Source organism: Jaculus jaculus, chromosome 8 (assembly GCF_020740685.1).
Source record: "Jaculus jaculus isolate mJacJac1 chromosome 8, mJacJac1.mat.Y.cur, whole genome shotgun sequence".
In the NCBI taxonomy this organism is placed as follows: Eukaryota; Metazoa; Chordata; class Mammalia; order Rodentia; family Dipodidae; genus Jaculus; species Jaculus jaculus.
Window position 1 is genome coordinate 123,982,032 of NC_059109.1, and position 21,435 is coordinate 124,003,466.

General features: G+C 50.8%; 1 protein-coding gene across 3 annotated transcripts in view; it reads left to right on the forward strand.

The window, feature by feature from the left end:
- Positions 1 to 1,463: 1,463 nt before the first annotated feature.
- Positions 1,464 to 21,435, forward strand: part of Tox2 (TOX high mobility group box family member 2) — a 145,874-nt gene continuing 125,902 nt past the window's right edge. For 2 of the 3 annotated variants that reach the window (XM_004669294.2, XM_045156899.1), the window contains exon 1: positions 1,464 to 1,562. In XM_004669294.2, the coding sequence (XP_004669351.2) occupies positions 1,464 to 1,562 (99 nt within the window). Of the gene's footprint in view, positions 1,563 to 2,932; positions 3,033 to 21,435 lie in introns of those variants that run through there. The other variant, XM_045156898.1, reaches the window with a different exon arrangement.

Sequence of the window (21,435 nt, forward strand, 5' to 3'; positions counted from 1 at the left end):
ATCCTATGGGATATGAGGATTTATGATAAAGATAATGGCACAATGAAGAAAGCAGCCTAATAGAACAAAATGAGAGAACTCAGAAACAGCCCCTTGTGCAGAGAACAACTTGATTTATATACCAAAGCACTGAAGTCTCTCTGTGTGTGTGAGAGAGAGAGAGAGAGAGAGACAGAGAGACAGAGACAGACAGAGAAAGAGAGAGATTTCTCCTTTTTTTGTTTTTGCAATGAGCATTGCTGGGCTAGTGGGGTCATCCGGATGGGAGAAGGGGCCAGTGGGAAATTTCTTTTGATAAAGTGGGACTCTCTATTTCTAGAAACAATAACTACTGAGACTTAGAAGTTCTTTCCTTTTCGAGTTGTAATTTCCCTCTGTTGTTTTCAAACCTTCACTGAAAGACTGTTTCCCACCCCTAGAGCGCGTTCCTGGATTTTAAAGGTTACAAAGAGTGATCCTAGCTCTAAACTCGGACTAGCAAAGCCCTAGGGGCAGCTGGGAGCTCAAGCCATTTCTCCAAAACGACATAACGTGTCCCCAGTGCCTCGCAAGAACCCCTTTCTGACTTCTGTCCCCTTCCCAGGCAAGCGTCCAGGCTACTCCAGGGCCACCCAGGAAGAAAAGCAGTAGGCGGAGCTTTGAGTGGGAGATGAGGGAGCCCAGACTGCTCCTGTAAACGCTGCATGAAAAGGGGCGAAGGAAACAGCAGTCCAACAGCCAGGAACTCTCCGAAGAGTTAGGGAGAAGGACCCTGCTTCACCCCTCGCTCACGTCTCAGTCTCTGTCATTAGAGAGTGGGGTCCTTTCTCACTTGTCCGAGCGCTTTCAATTCTGGGTCCTCTCGGTTGCTGATACTGCCGGTCGTTGCCAGGGGTTCCCTATGTATAAAATGAGTTTCTGCTCTCGGATCCCCCTGGGGGTCGTCCTGGAGGGGTAACTCAGCTGGACAGGTGGAGGGAGAGGAGCTATCCTAAGACCAGCATCAGTCGCTGGGCCCAGTCAGTGCCCCAGGTAAGGAAGTACCCATCTTCGCAAGTGCTCGGGTCATCACCTTCCTTCTTCTCCCCTTCCCGCCCCAGCTAGTGGGATCTGACGTCGCCCCGAGAATTCGGGCCCGTGAGCTGTCCCATTTCTGCAAGAAGGGTGGCGTCCGGGAAGGCGGGACAGGAAAGATCCACCTCGACAGGCGCGGAACTCACATAGGGAGGAAGGCTGAGCGGAGACCGCGCGGAGACAGGACCCGGGACCGGAGACCCCGGGCGCCCAGGGGGACCCAAGTCCCCTTCGCCCCCGCCCGCGGCGCCCGAGGCAGGAACAATAGCGCGCGCGGGCGGGGAGGGCGGGGCCGGGGGCGGGACCCGAGACCGAAGCCCCGCCCCCCACGCTCGCACTGGGCTCCCACCGCCGCCCGCCCAGGCACTGCCCGCGGGAGCCGCCGCCGCCGCCGCGCCCGCCCGCCCGCCATGGACGTCCGCCTGTACCCCTCGGCGCCCGCGGTGGGCGCGCGGCCCGGGCCCGAGCCGGCCGGCCTGGCGCACTTGGACTACTACCACTGCAGCAAGGTAGGCTGGGGTGACGAGAGGGTGAGGGGAGAACCGGGGGGTGCAAGCGACCCAGGCCTCGGGCTCCAAGGTCCCGGGCTGGAATCCGGGGCGCACAGAGTCACCCGGCGGCGACTGCCCAGGCTGGCACTCGGGGGCGCACATGGTATGGGTGTGTGTGTGGGGGGGGTGAACATGCACTTGTCAACCCCACCGACGGGCACGTGTGGCTCGCATCGCTCCCCTCGAGGTCACCCACCCCCGTCCACCCACCCCCACACGCACACCCTGAGTTGTTCCGGATCCCAGGCAGAAGTCACCCTCCCCATCCCAGACAGCCACCCGCACGACGACACCGTAACACACGCACCCACGCCTCGCACTCATTCACAAGCTGACGCCCAGTGACCCACCACTAACACCACCGCACAGACAGGCGCGCAACCCGCTCACAGTCGGCGCCGTCCCACGCAAGCCACCCCGATAGGCGTTGAGACGCGACACGCAGCCTCTTTGCCCACGCACACAGCCACACCGCCACGTACAAGTCACCCATCCACACACACGACCCTGCTTGGCACCCGTTACATGGCCCTATCCGCTGTCACACCCAGTGACAACTGGGAACAGCCACACAAAGAAGTCTCGAACAGTCACAAGCACACACTCACAATAGCCCACAAGTGCACACACATTGCCAGACACACACACACACACACACACACACACACACACACACACACACGGCCGCCCCTCTGGACGAGGAACCTTAGAACCTCAGATGCACATCGTCCTGATGGGCCACCCAGTCACCTGCGGTCACACTCGGGGACAGCCACGGGCTCCGCACCGCCCTCCGCTCCCCATTCCATCCCCATCATCCCTGGGTCGTCCTCACTCCTCGCGCGCGCGTCGGGGTTTTAATTTCTTGGCCCTGCGTACTAATTGGGCCATTTACTAATTGGCCATCACTGCCCGGGGCGGGGGGCGGGGGTGTGCCTCGGATTCCCGTGTTGGCCACTGCCAGTCAAGGCCGGTCCCCTCTCGGAATCGGGGATTGGGCGTCCCTCCAAATTGAGGCTGCAGCTAGGGACCCCACTTGCCCTTATCCCCCCCCCCCAAGATCGCAGTCCCCACACCCCAGCCAAGTCCCCTCGGCGCCGCTGCGTCCGGGTGCGTCCAGGAACTGGAGGCTCGCGCGCCACGATGCCGTGACGCTCGGCGTGGGACCTGGGCTCTCCACGGAGCGCAGCAGGGACGCTGCTCTGTCCATCCTCCCCTCCCCTCCCCGGTCCTCTTCCCTCGCTGGGAAGTGAACTTTGAAACTTAGAAAGCCAGATGGTCCGTGCGCCCCGCGGGTCTGTGAGTCGGTCCGGGGCTCCGATAGGAGCCGAGCGCGGCTTTTCGTCACTCGGAGCCCGGATTGAACAGCGCGGGTGACTTTCCCCGCGCGGCCCTGGCGCAGACGCGCGGGCTCCGTGGCGCTGCGCGGTGAGTGCGAGTCGGATGGCCAGATCTGCCGACCTTCTGGGGGGACGGGGGGTGTTAGTCCCTTCCCCACGGATTTTTCTTCCAGCTCCTGGTGGTGGGGATGCTAAGGAAGGAAGGGGGAAGGGGTCGTCCCGCGCCGACCGCCGGGCCTCTGGGGCTGGGCCTGGCTAAGTGCGTCCTCAGGTCTTAGGCGAGAGGTTCCTAGCAGAGCCCAGAGCAGTTCGCCCGGGGTGAGGTGATAGGGTGGGGCGGCGGTGGTCTGGGCTGCCCGGGTCGGGTTGAGGTGGGGGGGGGGGGGAGAGGGGACGTCCTGGGGCTGAGGTGGACTGCACGCATCTCTAGGAGAGTAGAGGTGATTATCTTTTGTGCGCTGACCTGTGCAAAGTTAGAAGCCAAGAGGGGGTTGGAACCTTTGAGGGAAGGCGGATTCCAGTCTGACGCAGGGAAAATAGGTTATAAGCAGCAAGTGTGGTGTATGGGGAGCAGAGCTTGACTATAGGGGTAACTGGCCATCTCCCCTCCTTGGTTTTGTTATGTTTGTTTTTAAAATACCGAAAGGAGCTGGGCGTGGTGGCGCATGCCTTTAATCCCAGCACTGGGGAGACAGAGGTAGAAGGATCACGGTGAGTTCGAGGCTACCCTGAGACTACATGGTGAATTCCAGGTCAGCCTGAGCTAGAGTGAAAAACAAATAAAATAAAATACCGAAAGGTTTCAGCCTTTGGTTTGGTGTCATGGGTGGGATTAGGGACTTGTGACTTAAAATCTGGTTTGGTAGGTAGGTGAGCTGCTTAGCCTGGAGAGCTCTCTTTGGGGTGGTGTTTCTGTGAACCTGTGTGTGGGGGGAGCTTTGGGAGGCAGGACTCTACAGATGCCCCAGCTTTATTCCGTAGCTTGGAAACCCGACTCAGCATCAGAACCACAGTGATCAAAACTGGTGGGGAGAGCCCAGAAGGGATGATGTAAGAAACTGCTGATTAGAGTTTCTCTGTGACCTAGGACCCTTGCCCCCTCACACGTGGGGATGTGTTCAGGGTATGGAAACCAGCCAGCCCAGAAGGATGCTTGAGAGGAAAGTCTCTGGGTATCTGCTTGGACGTGAGACCTGCTGCAACTCAGTCCTTTAGGCTAGGTGTGTGGTGGAGGGTGGGGTGGGGGGGAGTGGGCACCTGCCTCAGCTTGGGGCCAGAGTCCCATTGGTGGCAGATCCCAAGTGGGCTGTGGCTTTCTTTCAGTGTTGGTGGTTGTGGTATGAGCACTGCTATGGTTTTTAAAAAAAAAAAAAAAAATCCCCTTTTCTGACACCAGAAGCTGATGGCGAGGAGTTAGTGAAGAAAATGTCTCCACCCTTAGAGCTGGTCACCTTCAGAGCTGGGGGGGGGGGGGGATAAACTGAGACCTGAGGTTCAGTAGTGACCACACGGGACGACAGAGCCAGGACACAGTCCATTGGAAACTCTATTCCTGGAGCCAAAACAAGAGGCTTGTCTTGCAAGCATTTGCCCAAACCGTGTCAGACAACCATGGGACAGTTGACCTGGAAGGGCCCTTGGCGACCGTCCCCTTGGCGACCATCCCCTTGGCGACTGTCCCCTTAGCAATCCTCTACACAGATTCCCAGCCAGCCTCCTTACATGCAGTCATGAGCCATGGCTGTTTATTTGGTGTCTTTTGTGGAGAAAACACACACACCGACAAAGCTGCGGTGGTTCTGTTTTAGCATTGGCAGACTTGCGTATTGTGTCCATCACAATGTTAGCGCGGGTTAGAAAAATCACTCACCAGATATGAGGCAGTGTGGTTTTTAACTAATATAAATAAATAATACGTACATTTACATACATACAAAATAATGTAAATACATGTACATAATAGGTACCTGCTGGACACAGGGGCTTCTAACCCTCTGACCCTGAGGATTTGGGATCCCATGATGGGAACCATTGATCCCTCCTTCTTCTTTGCCTCATAGAAGGGGAAACTGAGTCATAGAGCAGTGTGCTCATGGGTCATGCAGCAAGCGAAAAACACAGCTGAGGCCTGAAGCCAAATTTCTCTGTTCTTGCCCCGAGAGTCTATCCTGATTTGGGAGCAGGATGGGGTTTAGGAGGTGAGGGCCCTGTGGCTTCTCTCCTGAGGTGACTATAAATTCCTTTCTCTCAGATTCTGAAAGGCACTTCACCAGGTTTGGGGAGGCTTCCCACCCAACTTTGGCAGACTGGTGACCAGATGGGGGAGCCTGGGTTCACACTGTCATTTGTGGCTTTGTGACACAGAGGAAATGATTTGTAGCTCCTGCTTTGTTTGCTGAGATGTGGATTCATACAACACGATGCAAATGTTACATACCAGTCTTTGTAGGTAGGTAGGACAAACTATTTAATATCACTGAGCCTTGGTACCTCCTTGAGGACATCACCTCCCTCAGAGGTTCAGGAAGGTAGAGGGAAGTGAAGGTGTAGGCTAGGATAGTTCTTGGCACAGACTAGCTACCAATTATATGACTAATTTTATGATGGTGGCAGGAGCCACCCGGTACCTGTTTCAGTAAGAGGCTGAGACTCTGTTCTGAGTATCCATCATCCCTGGTTGAAATATCCTTCAAGACCAACTTGGTACACTCTGAGCACTCTGTAGTTGGCAAGTTGTTTTTTTTTAACTGCAGGTTTTTTTTAAAAGAAAATATTTTATTTTTAATTTATTTATTTGACACACAGAGAGAAAGATACAGGGGAGAGAGAGAGAGAATGGGCATGCCAGGGCCTTCAGCCACTGCAGATGAACTCCAGATGCATGCACCACCTTGTGCATCTGGCTTATGTGGGTCCTGGGAAATTGAACTGAGGTTCTTTAGCTTTGCAGGCAAGGGCCTTAACCACTAAGCCATCTCTCCAGCCCTTGCTGCAGTTTTACCAAGAACTCATACAGTGTGGATTCTGACATGTCACCAACAAATATTTATTGACCACGGTTTGTGCTGGGTATTTGCTAGGCAACCAATGCTATGGTAGTGAACAGTCCAACTAACTTCAAAGCTTATATATATGTGACTGAGGGTACTAGGATTTTGGATGCAAAGTAGAGAAGAGAGTTAAGGGGAGCCAAAGTCTGGGGTTGATTTGTAATTTAAATTTTCTTTTGTTTATATTTATTTAGTTATTTATTTGAGAGTGACAGACAGAGAGAAAGAGGCGGGGGGGGGGGAGAAAATGGGCATGCTAGGGCCTCCAGCCACTGCAAATGAACTCCAGACAAGTGCGCCCCCTTGTGCATCTGGCTAACGTGGGTCCTGGGGAATGGAGCCTTTAACTGGGGTCCTGAGGCTTCACAGGCAAGTGCTTAACTGCTAAGCCATCTCTCCAGCCCTTGATTTGTCATTTTAAATGGGGAAGTGGAGGAAGGCCTTTCTGATCTGACCAAGTATTTTGTGTGTGTGTGTGTGTGTGTGTGTGTGTGTGTGTGTGTGTGTATGTGTGTAAAATTATGTATCTACTAATAACCACTTGATAAGCCTTTAAAAATAGATGGGCCACACTCCCAGAGGTTTCAGTTCATTTGGTCTGGTGTGAAGCCCTGAGGACTTGCATTCCTAATGAGCACCACCAGGCAAAACTATGGCTGATCCAAGGGCCACACTCTGTATAGTGGTAGCATGGCTGTTTGTGTCAGTTTTGTGTGGGCTCCTGGCAGACGGGAACCCTGCCCAGCACCTGGCACAGTGCCTGCTCATCACAGCTCAGAAAAATTGTGCTGGTGGGTGAATGATTTCACTTTCTATCCAACACCCCTCTGGGCACAGTATTGTGTAAAAATGGCGAACTTTAGAAAAGCTTGGTTAGTGAGTGACTGGAGTCTCTTTTTAGCAAAACTCCACGAAGTGAGGGTTATGGTTACTGCCTAGCCTGGAATTCAGGTGCCCAAGGACTTCATGGTCTCTCTGGGGACAAGACATTCACAGCTTCCTTCTGCAGGGAAAAGGTAACTGTGATGGGTTTTATGGAAGGAACCTTGGATCAGGTGGCTTGTGAGCTGGGATGGCTGGACTTAGGGTGCTCTGGAAGAAGGCCTGGGTGTCTAATAGAAAGCTCTTCTCTACTTCTCATCTCTACCTGTCCTGAAGGGTCCTCCTACAATTACACTTTTGCATATCAGGAGCCACAGCCTAGGCTGGCCACTGCTCACCACAGTCTGCTGGGTGACTTTAAGCATGTTATCTGTGTTTCTGTTCTCTTGAGGGCAAAGAGGAAGCAAACTGGTGACCATCTGCATCATAGGACAGTGTGGTGTGGATATAATGAAAAAAAAAAAAAAAAAGACTGGGAGGCTGGGATGTCCTTTATAACTGTGACACATGGAAGGGTCTTCCATCAGGAGGATGCCTTCTGAGGAGTGTATGAGTCAGCTCTTCATTACTGTAACAAAATAACCGAGACAGGCTGACTGTGTAAGAAAGGTGGATTTAGCGTATAGTTTCGAGGCTGAAAGGTTAAAGGATACAGAATAGGCCTAGCGAGCACTGCTTCTTGGTTGCATCACCTCATGGCTTGAACAGCAATGACAGGAGCAGATGTGGGAGAGCAAGTGACTGCTTCTCAAACGAAGAGCAGAAGGTTAGGAGGGGTCTGGCTTGCTGTTTTCATACTTGCCCTCTCCTGAGAACCTCTGAGCATCCCAAGAACAATCTCAAGCCTTCAGCAACCTAGGGTCTTCCCTACCTTCCCTTAGATCCAATATCTTAAAGGCTCCACCACCTCCTAACATTGCCAAGTCTCCACTGCAGCCCTGTGGACTCTGTGGGCAGGTCAGAGTGAAGCCATACCCAAGCAATGGCAAGGAGCTCTGCAGAAACCTGAGAGGTCAGGAGCCACCGCCTCTGGCTTTACTTCCGTATGGTGTTCCCTACCATACCTGAGACTTCACTGTCTGATTTCACTTACCTGGGCTGAAAGAATTAAATAGAAAATTCTAGAACCAGAGCTGGAGAGATGGCTCAGTGGTCAAGGCGCTTGCCTACAAAGCCTCATGACCTGAGTTCGATGCCCCAGCACCCACTTAAAGCCAGATGCACAAAGTGGTGCATGAATCTGGAGTTTGTTTGCAGGGGCAGGAGGCCCTGGTGTGCCCATTCTTTCTCTCTCTCTCCTCTCTGTCTCACACTGCTTGCAAATAAATAATTAAATATTAAAAAAGAAAATTCTAGGAATAAACTTTTATTGCAGTATATTTGGTAATTGTTCTATATTGTTATTATTATTCAAGAGTCTTAATTTATTGTGTTAAATGTATAAATTATACTTTCTCACAGATATGTAAAGAAAAAAAAAAACAGCATGTGTAGGGTTTGCCTGCATCCTTTGGGCTTCTTGAGATGCAGTCCCCTGGGGTAAAGGGAGGGTCTGTTGTATTCCCAGAGTGGACCTGGCAGATAGGTGCTCAATGAGCTATTTGCTCAATGAATGAGTGAATGAATGAATGAATTTGGGGTTGGCCAGGCGTCCCCTGTGCTTGAGGAACTCAGCCACTGCTTGGATCCTAGACGCTGAAGAGTGAAAACATGCAGTCCAGGGTAGGACAAGGGGCCACAGGTCTTTTGGGTGCCTGCGCTTTCCCCCATCAGCTCCCCTGAGCAGAGCCAGAGGGTGGAGCATGGCTGAGAGAGCAGCCAGCAGTGACTGAGGCACTTGGGTTTGTGCACAGGATCTGTGTACATGGTCTGTGGAGAGCTTTGTACACGCGGTCTGTATACATGATCCATGCACACGGTCTGTGGAAAGCTTTGTGCACACGTGGCTGCCTGCAATTCCCATGCAATTCCTTTGGGTAATATTTTTGGCTTCCCCAGTTTCGTAGAGCTGGACTGGGGACAGTATAGGTTGGTTCTGGAACTCAGCAGAGCTGGGTTTATGCGCTGCCTTTCCCCATCCATACAGGTGGGCTTTTCCATGGTCCAGTGATCTCATCTGCCAAATGACACATCAGCACTGCTCCCCTCCCTCTCCCCTCCCCCACCCCCGAGCTGCCTGGAAGGCTGAAGATCACAGAGCACAGTGCAGCAAGAAATGTTTTTCCTTCACAAAGAATAGCACACCAAGAGTTAAAAAAAAAATGCTAAAGCAAGGATGGGGAGATGGCTCAGTTGGTAAAATGCTTGCCTATCAAGCATGGGGAGCTGGGGTAGATCCCAAGAACTCATTAACAAGAAAGCCAGTCATGGTGGCATACATCAGTGCGGGGATGACAGAGATAGGCAGATCTGTGGGGCCCATTGGCCAGCCAGTCACACCTAATTGGTGAGCTCCGGGCCAATGAGAGATCATGTCTCAAAAAATAAATGGACGGCATTTCTGAGGAATGCCAACTGAGATTGTCTTACACACTTACACATGAACACACGCATGCACACACACATGCATGCACACATGTAAAAATGCTAAAACAGTCCCTACACCTGCTGAGGTGGAGCCACCACACTGCTGCCCTGCCTAGCCCTGAAAAGGGCAGGGCCTGGATCTCTCTTGCTTTAATTTTTAAATATGTTTATTTACTTACAAGGAGAGAGCGAGGGAGAGAGGAAAAAAGTGAATGAATGAGAATGGGGACACACCAGGATCTTCAGCTGCTTCAAACTCCAGATGCATGTGCCACGTTGTGCATCTGGCTTTGCATGGGTCCTGGGGAATAGAAGCTGGGTCATTAGGCTTTTCAGGCAAGTACCTTAACCACTGAGCCAGTTCTCTGGCCCGGAATTTCTATTTTCAAAAGCTTTTGACAACTCCCATACTTTTATTTATTTTTTTAATTGACAACTTCCCTGATTGTAAACAATCTCCCATGGTAATGCCCTCCCTCCCCCCCCACCCCGCTTTCTCCTTTGACACTCCACTCTCCATTATATCCCTTCCCCCCTCTCAATCAGTGTCTCTTTTATTTTGATGTCATGATTTTTTCCTCTGATTATGATGGTCTTGTGTAGGTAGTGTCAGGCACTGTGAGTTTATGGATGTCCAGGCCATTTTGCATCTGGAGGAGCATGTTGTAAAGAGTCCTACCCTGTGTCCTTTGGCTCTTAAATTCTTTCCGCCACCTCTTCCACAGTGGACCCTGAGCCTTGGAAGGTGTGATAGAGATATTTCAGTGCTGAGCATTCCTCTGTCACTTCTTCTCAGCACCATGGTGCCCTCTGAGTCATCCCAAGGTCACTGCCATCTGAAAACAGGAGCTTCTCTAACCAAAAGTGAGAGTAGCATTAATATATGGGTGTGAACATTAAGAGAAGTGCTTACTGAGCAGTTTGGTGAGCACAGTATCTACATTTAGCCACACAGCAGCAGACATTACACTCCTAGGGCTCATGACTAACCCTTTTGTAGGTTTTCAGTATTAGGGATGTATTCCCTCCCATGGAGCAGGCCTCCAGTCCCATTAGAGGGTGGTTGGTTTCCCCCATAACAGACATGCCATTGTTACGCCCATCGGTTCATTTTGTCTGATTGGCCAAATATAAGGCTTATAGTGTCTACTGGACAACTCCCATACTTATAGATAATATACCAAGGTCATAATTCCCTCCCATCAACCTCCGTTTTCCTTCTGAATCCCTCTTCACTGAATCTCTTCTTCTTTCCAACTAGTCTCTCTTCTGTTTCGTTGCCATCACTTTCCCTCCTATTATGCACATCTTGTGTAGGTAGCATCAGAGACTTTGAGGTCATAAATATCTAGTCCACTTTGTGTCTGGAAGACAGTATTGTAAGCACTTCTCCCCTTCCTTTGGCTCTTACATTCTTTCCACCACCTCTTCAGCAATGGTCCCTGAGCCTTGGAGCTCCTGATAGAGATGTCTCACTTAGTGCGGATCACTCCACTGTGACCCAGCACTTTGGTGAGTTTTGAGTCACCCCACTGGTCAGAGTCATCTGAAAAGAGAAGGTTCTCTAACCAAAGCCTCTCCTGCTTCCCTTTAGGAGAGAAAGTGAGTTGTGGAGGCAGAGAAAACTGCGTTCCGTGGCAGCTATGCCGCTCACTGGCTTGGGCTAGTGATGTCGGGCTAACCACTGAGCCTGTCAGGGCCTCGGTTTTCTCAGGTGCATGCGGGCTAGGAAACGTTTCTTCCCAGATGTGCTCCTGGAAACAGCTGCTGGGATGCTCCCCTCCCCCCACCTGCCTCCTGACTGCTGAAGTGCAGGGTGCTGGGGCCATATATGCCCCACCAGAGCTGCTCTCTAAGAACTTCACCCAGAACAACTGCAGAGCATGGTGGGCAGGGCCAACGTATGGCAGTGCCTGCTTGTCTGGGCCACCACTGAAGAGCACCCCAGCTCCAGATCTGGACCACATTTCAGACTGACATCTTCCTCTGCGCAAGCATGCTTTCCTCTCCTCCCGGTTGCCTCCTGTGTCCCCCAGTCTTCCCTTCTAAACATCTACCACGGGCAACTCTCCATTTCACAGTGCGTTTGCAGGGAAATCATCGCGAAGGCAACTCTCCCCAGGTCCTGTGAGGGTGGTGGGGAAGGCCACCTGACTTGTCTCCAAGCTCAGGCCAACAGGACATCCCAGTTGTTCAAGGTGGGAAAATTCCCCCAAGTCCTGGGCTATGTCTACGTGGTTTCATCAGGGCAATTCTTTTTTTGTTTTTTCTTTTGGTTTTCTGAGGTAGGGTCTCACCGTAGCCCAAGCTGGCCTGGAATTCACTCAGTAGTCTTAGGCTGGCGTGGAACTCATGGTGATCCTCCTACCTCTGCCTCCCAAATGCTGGGATTAAAGGTGTGAACCACCACTCCTGGCTCAGGGCAATTCTGAAACCACCAAGATCAAGATCAGCAGCACTCTCTTGTCAGCAGTTTAGGCTTTGGGTTCTCCCCCCCCCCCCCCTCGCCAAGGGATAGGGCCCGACAGTCTGTGTCTCAGCTGCCTTCTGAGTGATTCTATTGGGCCAGCGTTTGAGAAGCAGAGTGTCCCTGGCACCCAGGGGAGGCCAAACACAAGCCATTAGACTCTCCCATCGCCCGAAGTACAAGAGACTGTCTTGGAGACGACTCTGCATCTGACAACGTGAGTTCTTCTCTCCAGCTGCACCCACCCTCTGGTCCCCAGGCACTTTACGACTCAAACTCCAGCAGGCTGCGTTGCAGCACACAGATGTCTCTGTTTCAGTTGCAGGTAGGCCTCCCCTCTACAGGGCCTGTTCCCCCTTGCCTGGAACACCCTTCACCCCTGAATACACCCCCCCTCATCATGTAGCTCACCATCCCTTTAATACCCAGCAGCGTCAGTTCTCACAGGCCAGGCAGTCTATTTTCGGCTCGTGTGGCGAGTACACGTGTGTGTGTGTGTGTGTGTGTGTGTGTGTATGCAGATGCGCATGCGTTGTGTGCACGGTGTCAGGTGTCCTTCTTGGTAGCTCTTCTGGCTCCCCCCCTCCCTAAGATGGAGTCTCTCACTGAACCCAGAGCTGCTGCTTTTTGGTTTTTTGATTTTTATTTTTTCTGTCAGACTGGCTGACCAGTGAGCCCCAGCAATTCTCCGGTCTCTGCCTCTCTCAGGACTGCCATGACAGATGTTTGTAACCATGCCCAGCTTTTTCTTTTTCTTTTTTAAAACCATGGGTGCTAGGAAATTGCACTTGGGCTCTCTCAGACCCTCATGTTTATTTAGCAAGTGCTTTTACCCGCTGAGCCATCTCCACATCCTTGCCCAAGACAATTTTATGTTTAGTTCTTGCTCTGTGTTCTGAGCCAGTAAATCACAGCTCCACACAGTGTGTTTCATCTGGCAAATACAACTTCCCTGCTGAGTGGCTGAGTCTTCGGCGTAGGACTGAGTCTGGAGCACCGAGCCCATAGTAGGCGCTCTAGTAATTCTGTTGCACAACTCAGAAACCCCACAGGAAGTGCTGCAAAATCACAGTCTTCTTGCTCATTTCTAGCAGGCGCCAGAAATCCCAGTTGCACAGTAGTAGCAAGTTTTAAGGATCCAGGGTAATTGATCAAAATTTATCATCCTGAGTGATACAATTTTTTTTCACTAAGATATAAAATTACAATTTATCATGACTCATTGAGTTAATAATTACCGATCATATGGTTTTATTGTTTCTCCCAAGCTATGCTGGAGAAGGAAATTACCATGTGGGTTTGGAACTATGTGCATAAGATGACTGTCAAACATAAGGAGACAGAATTTACTGACAGAGAGGGACAAGGACGGAGACAATGGACAGAAAGCCCAGCCTCACAGTCCTGCCGCTCCCTCTAAAATCATGTTTGGGTTTATCCCGCCAACATTGCAGGCCAAGGATCCTCCATTAATGACCACTCTGAGGGCATCTGGCACCTAGCAGGGATGCTAAGTATCCTGCCATGCAAGGAAAGCCTCCATCACGAAGCATGATTGGGTCCAGAGTGCACTTTGCTGAGATTGGGAAATGAGTGTTCAAGACCATGTCTGTTACTTTAGCCCAGGATCATTTTAGTTTTGTCTTTCCAGTGGGGTTTATAAATGAGTGGAGAGGGTAAAAATGGGTGTTATAGGGCTGGAGAGATGGCTCAGCAGTTAAGGCACTTGCCTGTAAAACCTAATGACCTGGATTCTATTCCCCAGGTCCCATGTAAACCAGATGCACAAGGTGGCACGTGTGTCTGGCATTCATTTGCCATGGCTGGAGGCCCTGGCGCACCCATTCTCTCTCTCTCTCTCCTTGCAAATAAGTATATTTTTTGAAAAAGGTTTTTGTTTTTTTTAAAGTGGGTGTTTTATCATCCATCTTGAACTGATTTTCCTTATTTAAAAAATTTTTTTGTTCATTATTTATTTATTTGAGAGCAACAGACACAGAGAAAAAGGCAGAGAGAGAGAGAGAAAAAAATGGGTGTGCCAGGGCCTCCAGCCACCGAAAACGAATTCCAGATGCGTACGCCCCCTTGTGCATCTGGCTAATGTGGGTCCTGGGGAATGGAACCTCAAACTGGGGTTCTTAGGCTTCACAGGCAAGCGCTTAACCACTAAGCCATCTCTCCAGCCCTGATTTTCCTTTTTTGTGTGTGGGGGTGGGGATAGGATAAAAATAAGCACAAATTATTTACTAATTACCATGTCTCAGGCTCATTCCACCTATTGTCTAGTTAACTCTACTGGAGAACTCTGCTAGGCACACAAGCCTCCATGCTGAAGTAGGGTATAGCAGGTGGCAGAGGAGCTGGCATTTTGTCCTTGTTTCTCTCTGTGACATGCACACAGAACTCCCTCTCATGCTGGGGACAGGGGTACAAGGTTGGGACATCGCTTACCCCTTGCTTTCGCTGTTGAAGCGTCTTCTCTTCTGGGGCCCGGGGTCCCCAGCTTCAGGCCTCGTTTGCGCTACGGTGCCTGCCTTCACACTACATCTAATTAATGTGCGCTGATCTCAAAAGTTGGGCCTCGTTTGTGGGAACAGTTCAGGAACTTGTTGGCAATGAATCTGATCTGTAGCATACGCTGGGGTCAATCTCATGCATAAATTTTATTGTTGTACTGTGCTGTGTTTTGATTCGGACTGAGCTTTCTGGTGTGGAAGGCGGACCCTGGGTCTTAGTGTTGCCCCTTTTATTCTGCAAATATTTGCTGACGACTCAGCGGGACTTTTATATATTACTTCAGGAGCCTCCTGTCTTCGCTGGTCCCCCACACTTCTTCAGTTCTTCACATCCCCATGAGATGGACACTAACTTGTGTGTGTGAGCGCACATGCTGGAGCGCGTGTGTGCGGGGTGATTAGGGACAGCCTCAGATGTTGGGAACGTCCCTCTTATTTGAAGAAGGGGTTCTTGATTTTCTTCCTCCCTCCCTCCCTCCCTCCCTCCCTCCTACCTTCCTTCCTTCCTTTCTTTTCAAGCACAGAGAGGAACAGAGAGAGAGAGAGAGAGAGAGAGAGAGACAAAAGACAGACAGAGAGAGAATGGGCACACTAGAGCCTCCAGCCACTGTAAACAAACTCTAGACACATGCACCACTTTGTGCATCTGGCTTTACGTGGGTACTGGGGAATCGAACCCAGGTTGTTAGGCTTAGGCTTTCTTGTTAGCAGCCGTGTTCAGCAGGCTAGCTGGCCCTCGAGTGTCTGGAGGTGTTCCTGTCTCTGCCTCCCATCTTGCAGTGAGCACGCTGGGATTCCAGACACTCATGCTACCATGTCCAGCTTAACGTGAGTTCTGGGGATCCGAACTGCAGTCTTCACACTTGTTTGGTAAGTGCTTTTACCCAGTGAGCCCTCTTTGTAGTCCCACGTAAGTTAGTTTATAATGGGAAGCCAGGCAGTGGACTCATGTGTGTCCGTGAGTCTGGCGGAAGTGTGTGGGCTCATTCTCTGGGTGACTTTGGACCTGTGACTTCGCCTCTCTGCATCCCACTTTCCTCACACGGTCACACCGCACGTCTCGCCTTGATGGTGATGTCCCCAGTTGATTCAATTAGTTGTCCTTTTCTTCGTCCTTCTGTCAAGTGCTGCCCAGGTCGTCCAGGCCCTCAGAGAAAGTCTTTCATTTTATGTCTTTATTTTATTTTTTTATTTTTATTTTTTTGGTTTTTCAGCCCAGGCTGACCTGGAATTCATATGTCATCTCAGGGTGCCCTCAAACTCACGGCAGTCCTCCTACCTCTGCCTCCCGAGGGCTGGGATTAAAGGCATGTGCCTCCATGCCCGGCTATTTTATGTGTTTAATAGACAGCATGGGGCGCCTGCTTTTCACTGAAGCTCCCATAGGGAGCCTGTTGGGGCCAGTTACACATTCGGACTCACAAGACTCACACAGGTGGCACTTGGTACCAGTGTCCTGGGAGGATTGGGAGTGGGAACGGAAGCTAGCCCGAGAGGCCCACGAACATGTCCTCTGTGCAGGAGGCGTTCTTGCAACTGTCCCTGCCGTGGTCCTGGCAGGGGCGAGGGGACAGAACTGGTGGCTCTTCTTCCCTCTGTATTTCAGTCCAGGCGGTAGGAGCGTGTCATAGGAAGTAGTCTGGCAGCCACCATGTCCTCCAAGCCTGTTTCTCCACAGCTGCCATGTCTCCTGACTATTCCACAGGCTGGGCTGTAAGGGTCCCCCCACTAGGGACATCATAGTTGCAAATGTCACTGCGCTCAGGAAAACTTAAAGTCTGGCGTCTTTATCAGATATTCAGGATCTATGGACAGTTCCTCCCTGTCCAGCGTAGCAGCAGTCAGGGTGAGTTTTTTTTTTTTTAAACCGCACACTGAGTTGGCAGAGGCAGAGTGTCATGTTCACAGCAGGTTTGCAGGCGAGCTACGCCAGACTGCCCACAGAGGCGGCATTCTCTTGCGGCAGGAGCCGGTGTGCGTGGCTGGCCCTGTGCCACACTCACGGTCCTGTTTCCCCAGGGGTGGTGAGTTGGAATCTCTTTTTAGTGAAGTGAATGAAGCCCTCAGGATATTTTGTCATAAACAGTCCTCACTTGCACTTTTTGATCGGTTTGTGTGAGACATACACACAAGAGAAAGCTTGCAGGTTTACACTGGCTAAGACGGTTTTTTTTTTTTGTTGTTGTTTTGTTTTTTTGCCATTTTGGCCTGGGGTCAAATCTTGGCTTTGCCACTTCTTTTTTATTTATTTATTTATTTATTTATTTATTTATTTATTTATTTGAGAGCAACAGACAGAGAAAGAGGCAGAGAGAGAGAGAGAATGGGTGCACCAGGGCCTCCAGCCACTGCAAAGAACTCCAGACATGTATGCCCCCTTGTGCATCTGGCTAACGTGGGTCCTGGAGAATTGAGCCTCGAACCAGGGTCCTTAGGCTTCACAGGCAAGCGCTTAACTGCTAAATCATCTCTCCAGCCCCTTTGCCACTTCTTGAGTCAATTCACTTCTGCACTTCTCACGCACTCATCCATCCATGCATCCAAAGACCATTCCCTACCCACCATGAGCAAGGTTTTGTGGTAGGGCCAGGCAGCAGACAGGTGAGTCACACATGGTCTTTGCCCTGCGGGAGCTGCTGTCTTACAAGAGACATGACCATTTCAAATGCGAGGAGGAAGAATTAGGTACTATCACACCATCACACCGGCCACTGTGGGGCCACCAGGCCAGGCTGGGGATAGACAGAGAGTACTTTTCAGAGAGAGGGCACATTTGCCTCCACTGAAGGCAAGTAGGACCTGCATGAGTAAGGAAGGCAGCGATGTGCTGGAGAGATGGCTCAGTGGGTTAAGATGCATGCCTGCAAAACCTAACGCCTGGGATTCAATTCCCCAATTTCCACATAAAGCCAGATTTACAAAGTGGCACGTATGTCGGAGTTCATTTGCAGCAGCTAGAGGCCCTAGAGGCCCTGATATACCCATTATCTCTGTCTGTCTATCTCTCTCTGCTTGCAAATAAATTTCTTAAAGGTTTTTTTTTTTTCCATATAGACACAAGTGGGGCGGTGTGGGGGGGCGTGTCAAGACAAGATCCTGAAGATGAAGAAAGAGCCTTTGGAAAGCTATTTATCTCTGGGCCTCAGTTTTCTCATCTTTGAAATAGAAGCAGCAATGTATGGTTACGAAATTAAATGAGGTGATCATGTACGAGTGGGCACCTGGCAGAGGTAGCCTGAGTTCCCTTTCCAAATCTAGCTACAGATGCCAAGTGCCAGACTTTGATTTTTTAAATGAGACAAGAACCGGAAAATACCAAGAGGGCTCAGTTACCCACCCGCTCCGTATGGACGAATCCTCCCCTGTGCCTCTGGGGGTGGCTCTGCTCTTTCAGTGGGAGGGATAAGGCTGACCGCCTAGGGTGGCATCGTGCAGTATCAGGGAACTGCGTAATTGTGTTTTCTTAATGCCTCGACATTTACAATAAGCCACGACCCTGTTGAGGTGTCTCTGGGACACTTTTCCATCTGCCCACAGGCGTGCTGTGTCTGGCGCTCTGCCCACACAGCCTGTTGCTGTCGCTGTCTGCCTTTATTTTATTTTATTTTATTTTTTTTTTCTGAAAGGTGGCTGCCTCCCGAATTGCCAGCTAGTAAACCTTAGCTTCCAATGGAGTTTAGAGACATTTACTGTCCAGTGACTGAATGTCACCGGCCAGCTGGATTAAGATTGGATCCTATCTAATCTCTGTGTTGAACTGAGCTATGGCTGTGCACCACACAGACCCAAGCTATGTCTTAGGTCCCCATTTAAAACCTTCCCTGGGGGCTGGAGAGCTGGCTTGGCAGTTAAGCGCTTGCCTGTGAAGCCTAAGGACCTCGGTTTGAAGCTCGATTCCCCAGGACCCATGTAAGCCAGATGCACAAGGTGACACATGCGTCTAGAGTTCATTTGCAGTGGCTGGAGGCCCTGGCATGCCCATTCTCTCTTTCTTTCTCTATCTACCTTCTCTCTCTCTGTCTGTCTGTCGCTCTCAAATAAATAAGTAAATAAATAATAATAAAAACCTTTCTGGGAGTCCCTTGGTAGATAGTTGACAGAACACCTCTCTTTTAGCCTATTGGTCCTCATGCTGTGTAATTACTGCTTACATTTCCAGCCTCACTCCTGAGCCACTGCCCGATGCCTAGTCCCGTGATGGAAACTCCTGGCCAACAGTCATCTCCCCGTCAATGCCTCCACCATAGCCCCTCAGGCTGTCTAGCTTCTCCTCCATCCCTGCACTGCATGCTGTTCTATCGGGAATGTTCTTGCTTACGTCTTCAGGTGGCTGGCTCAGGCTCCTCCTTCGGGTCTCAGCTCTGGCTTCACTTTCTCACACCCTGGTTCCTAAGGCGTGGCTACCCTCCACAGTCTCTGTCCTGCCGTCTAGTGTGTTCCCAGCATAGTAGATCTGTGGAATTCCGTGATTGCTCCCGTTTCTGGAAACTGAACTTTAAAAGCCAACGGAATTGTGTTTGTTTTCTTCACCCCCTGGGTGGGTCCCCAGCATGGTGCTGGCTGTGTAGTAAGCGCTCAATAAAAAGCTGTTGAAAGAAAGGAAAGGGAAGGGAGATAAGGTAGGAGAGGAGAGAAAAAGAGAATAGAGGAAAGGGAGAGAGTAACAAATATTTTTTCAAAGATGTGCATCTCTAATGTATCCAGGCTGTGTTTTCAAAAAGTTCATTAGGCATCATTCATATTTTGGGGGGAGTCTCTCACTGGCCTGGCACTTGTCAATTAATCTACACTGGATGGCCATTGGGATCCATCTGTCTCTGCCTCCCCAGTATTGGGATTACAAGCATGTTTGTCCATTGTCTGGCTTTTTGTTTTCCCCCTTAGACATGGGTTCCTGAGGATTGAACTCAGGTCCTCTTGCTTGCAGAGCAAGCACTTTAATGTCTCAAGCCCAGATACTGTCTTCTCTGGGTCTTACTTATCTTGTTTATACATTGCTTCCAGGAGGCGTAAAGACACATGTGAGAGCTGCATTGTCTGAGACTTGCAAGTGTTGATAAATGCATCCTGCCAGACGTGTCTCTGGATGAGCCAGGGAGGAAAGTTGGCATGCTCTGCTCGTCAAGATTAAAGGTGGAAACCCTCCACTTCTGACTTTGAATGGGCACATGACCCTGTGGTGCAAAGGCTAAAAGACACAGCCCCATCTCCCTGCTGCTGGTGACCTTGGCTTTGTGTTGGAAGGGGCATGTCACTCCCAGTTGCTTGGGCTGGGGTACCTGAGTCACAGTCTGCCTGGCCTTCAGAGATAAGTGAATATCTGTCCAGCGTGAGAATGTTTCTGCTGAGTGGGTGGAACGGGTGGGTGACCTCTGTGCTGAAAGGATGGCTGGCCCCTTTCTCTATTAAACTAGACTGAGAACACAATGCTTCCTACCCCAAAGCATAGGAAATGGAGAGCAGTGACTTGCTTCTAGCCCACCCAAGAGTCAAGAACACCAGCTTATGTGGTCTCTTTCATTTTTCTTAAAAAAAATTTTTATTTATTTGTTTTATTTACTTGAGGGTGGGTGGGGGGAGATAACGCGTGTGCCAGGGCCTTCAGCTGCTGCAAAGGAACTCCAGAACCATGCGCCACCTTGTGCATCTGGCTTAGGTGGGTCCTAGGGTATTGAACCTGGGTCCTTTGACTTTGCAGGCAAGCACCCCAACCATTAAGGCATCCCTCCAGCCTGACTCTTTCCCTTTCAATGCTCTTAAGAGTTCTAGCTCACTAGAGCTGCCTCATTCACTTTCTTCTTCCTAGGAAGTGCACATGGGTCATGTCCCTTCCTCCCGGCCCTCCACCCCCTCTGGGATGTCAACTTCACTGGGAACTCTGTGGCTTGCTGGTGGGTGGTGTCATCATGATACCTGTGCTCTGGAAGGGGCAATTTTTATACACCAGCCAACTTTTGCATACTTCCCTAGGCTTCTGCTGAGGGCCATGCCTGCTCCCCTCCTCTGTGTCCCATCTGGACTGTGCAACACTGTGTGGGCTCCCCGAGAGCTGAGCTACTCAGTGTCCCCAGGAGATGGAGGCAGCTGTGACTCTGCCTCGGGAGCCATGGAGGTGGTGGAGGGACGTGTTGCACTGTAGTAGAATCTTGGCAGCTGTGGTAGAGGAGGACATAGAAGAGGTTGTTCTTTGGACATATTTCGCCCCATTCCTAATGTTCTGTAGCCACATGTGGGTAGGCTGGATTGGGCGGGGCAGAAAGGACATTTGCATCATTCTAGAAAGCTCTGCTGACCTGCTATGCAGGGACTGTGGTGCAGGAGAAGTGGAAGAGTGTGGGAGATGTCAGGAGATAGAGAATCACAAGATTCGGCTGTGGGCTGGAGGGTGTGGCCCAGAGAGGATGCCAGGGATCTGACAAGATTGTTGGCCAGGTCAGAAGGAGAGGGCACACTTACAGCTCCTGATACATGTTGGCGTGTCATTTCTAGAAGGGTCCGCCACACTCACCTGCAGCATGAGAAGATACCTATTTTATTGTACTCTCCCCACAGGGCTCATTAGCTCCTGGCAAACCGTCAATTGCACATGTGTCTCTTCTAGTCTTGTCTTCATTTAGGGTCTCATTGTGTGGACCATGTGGTCTTTGTAATGTGGAATCATATGTATATCTATGCAGATTTCAGTGAAAATAGTTACGTTTGCCATTGTGTTATCACAACTTGGTCAACCCCCCCCCCCACCCACCCCACCATGGGCTGGATCAGGGTCTCCAAAGAGGCATCACTGCCTCTCCTCTATGTCTGACTCAGGCCAGGCTGGGAACCTTGTCCTTTGAAGCCAAGTGTCTGTGGACTGCGTCCCTGTGAGCAGAGGTGTTCACTGAAGACAAGCGTGGGGCTAGTTTCCTCGAGGACAAGAAGAAGCAGGGCAGAAGATGTGTGCGCAGACCTCCAACCAAGGGATATGGGATTTTCAGCTGGGTGATGGAATCCATGCCCACCTAGGGCAAAAGTGACCAAGTACATCAGGCCCAGTTAACACTCATGTTG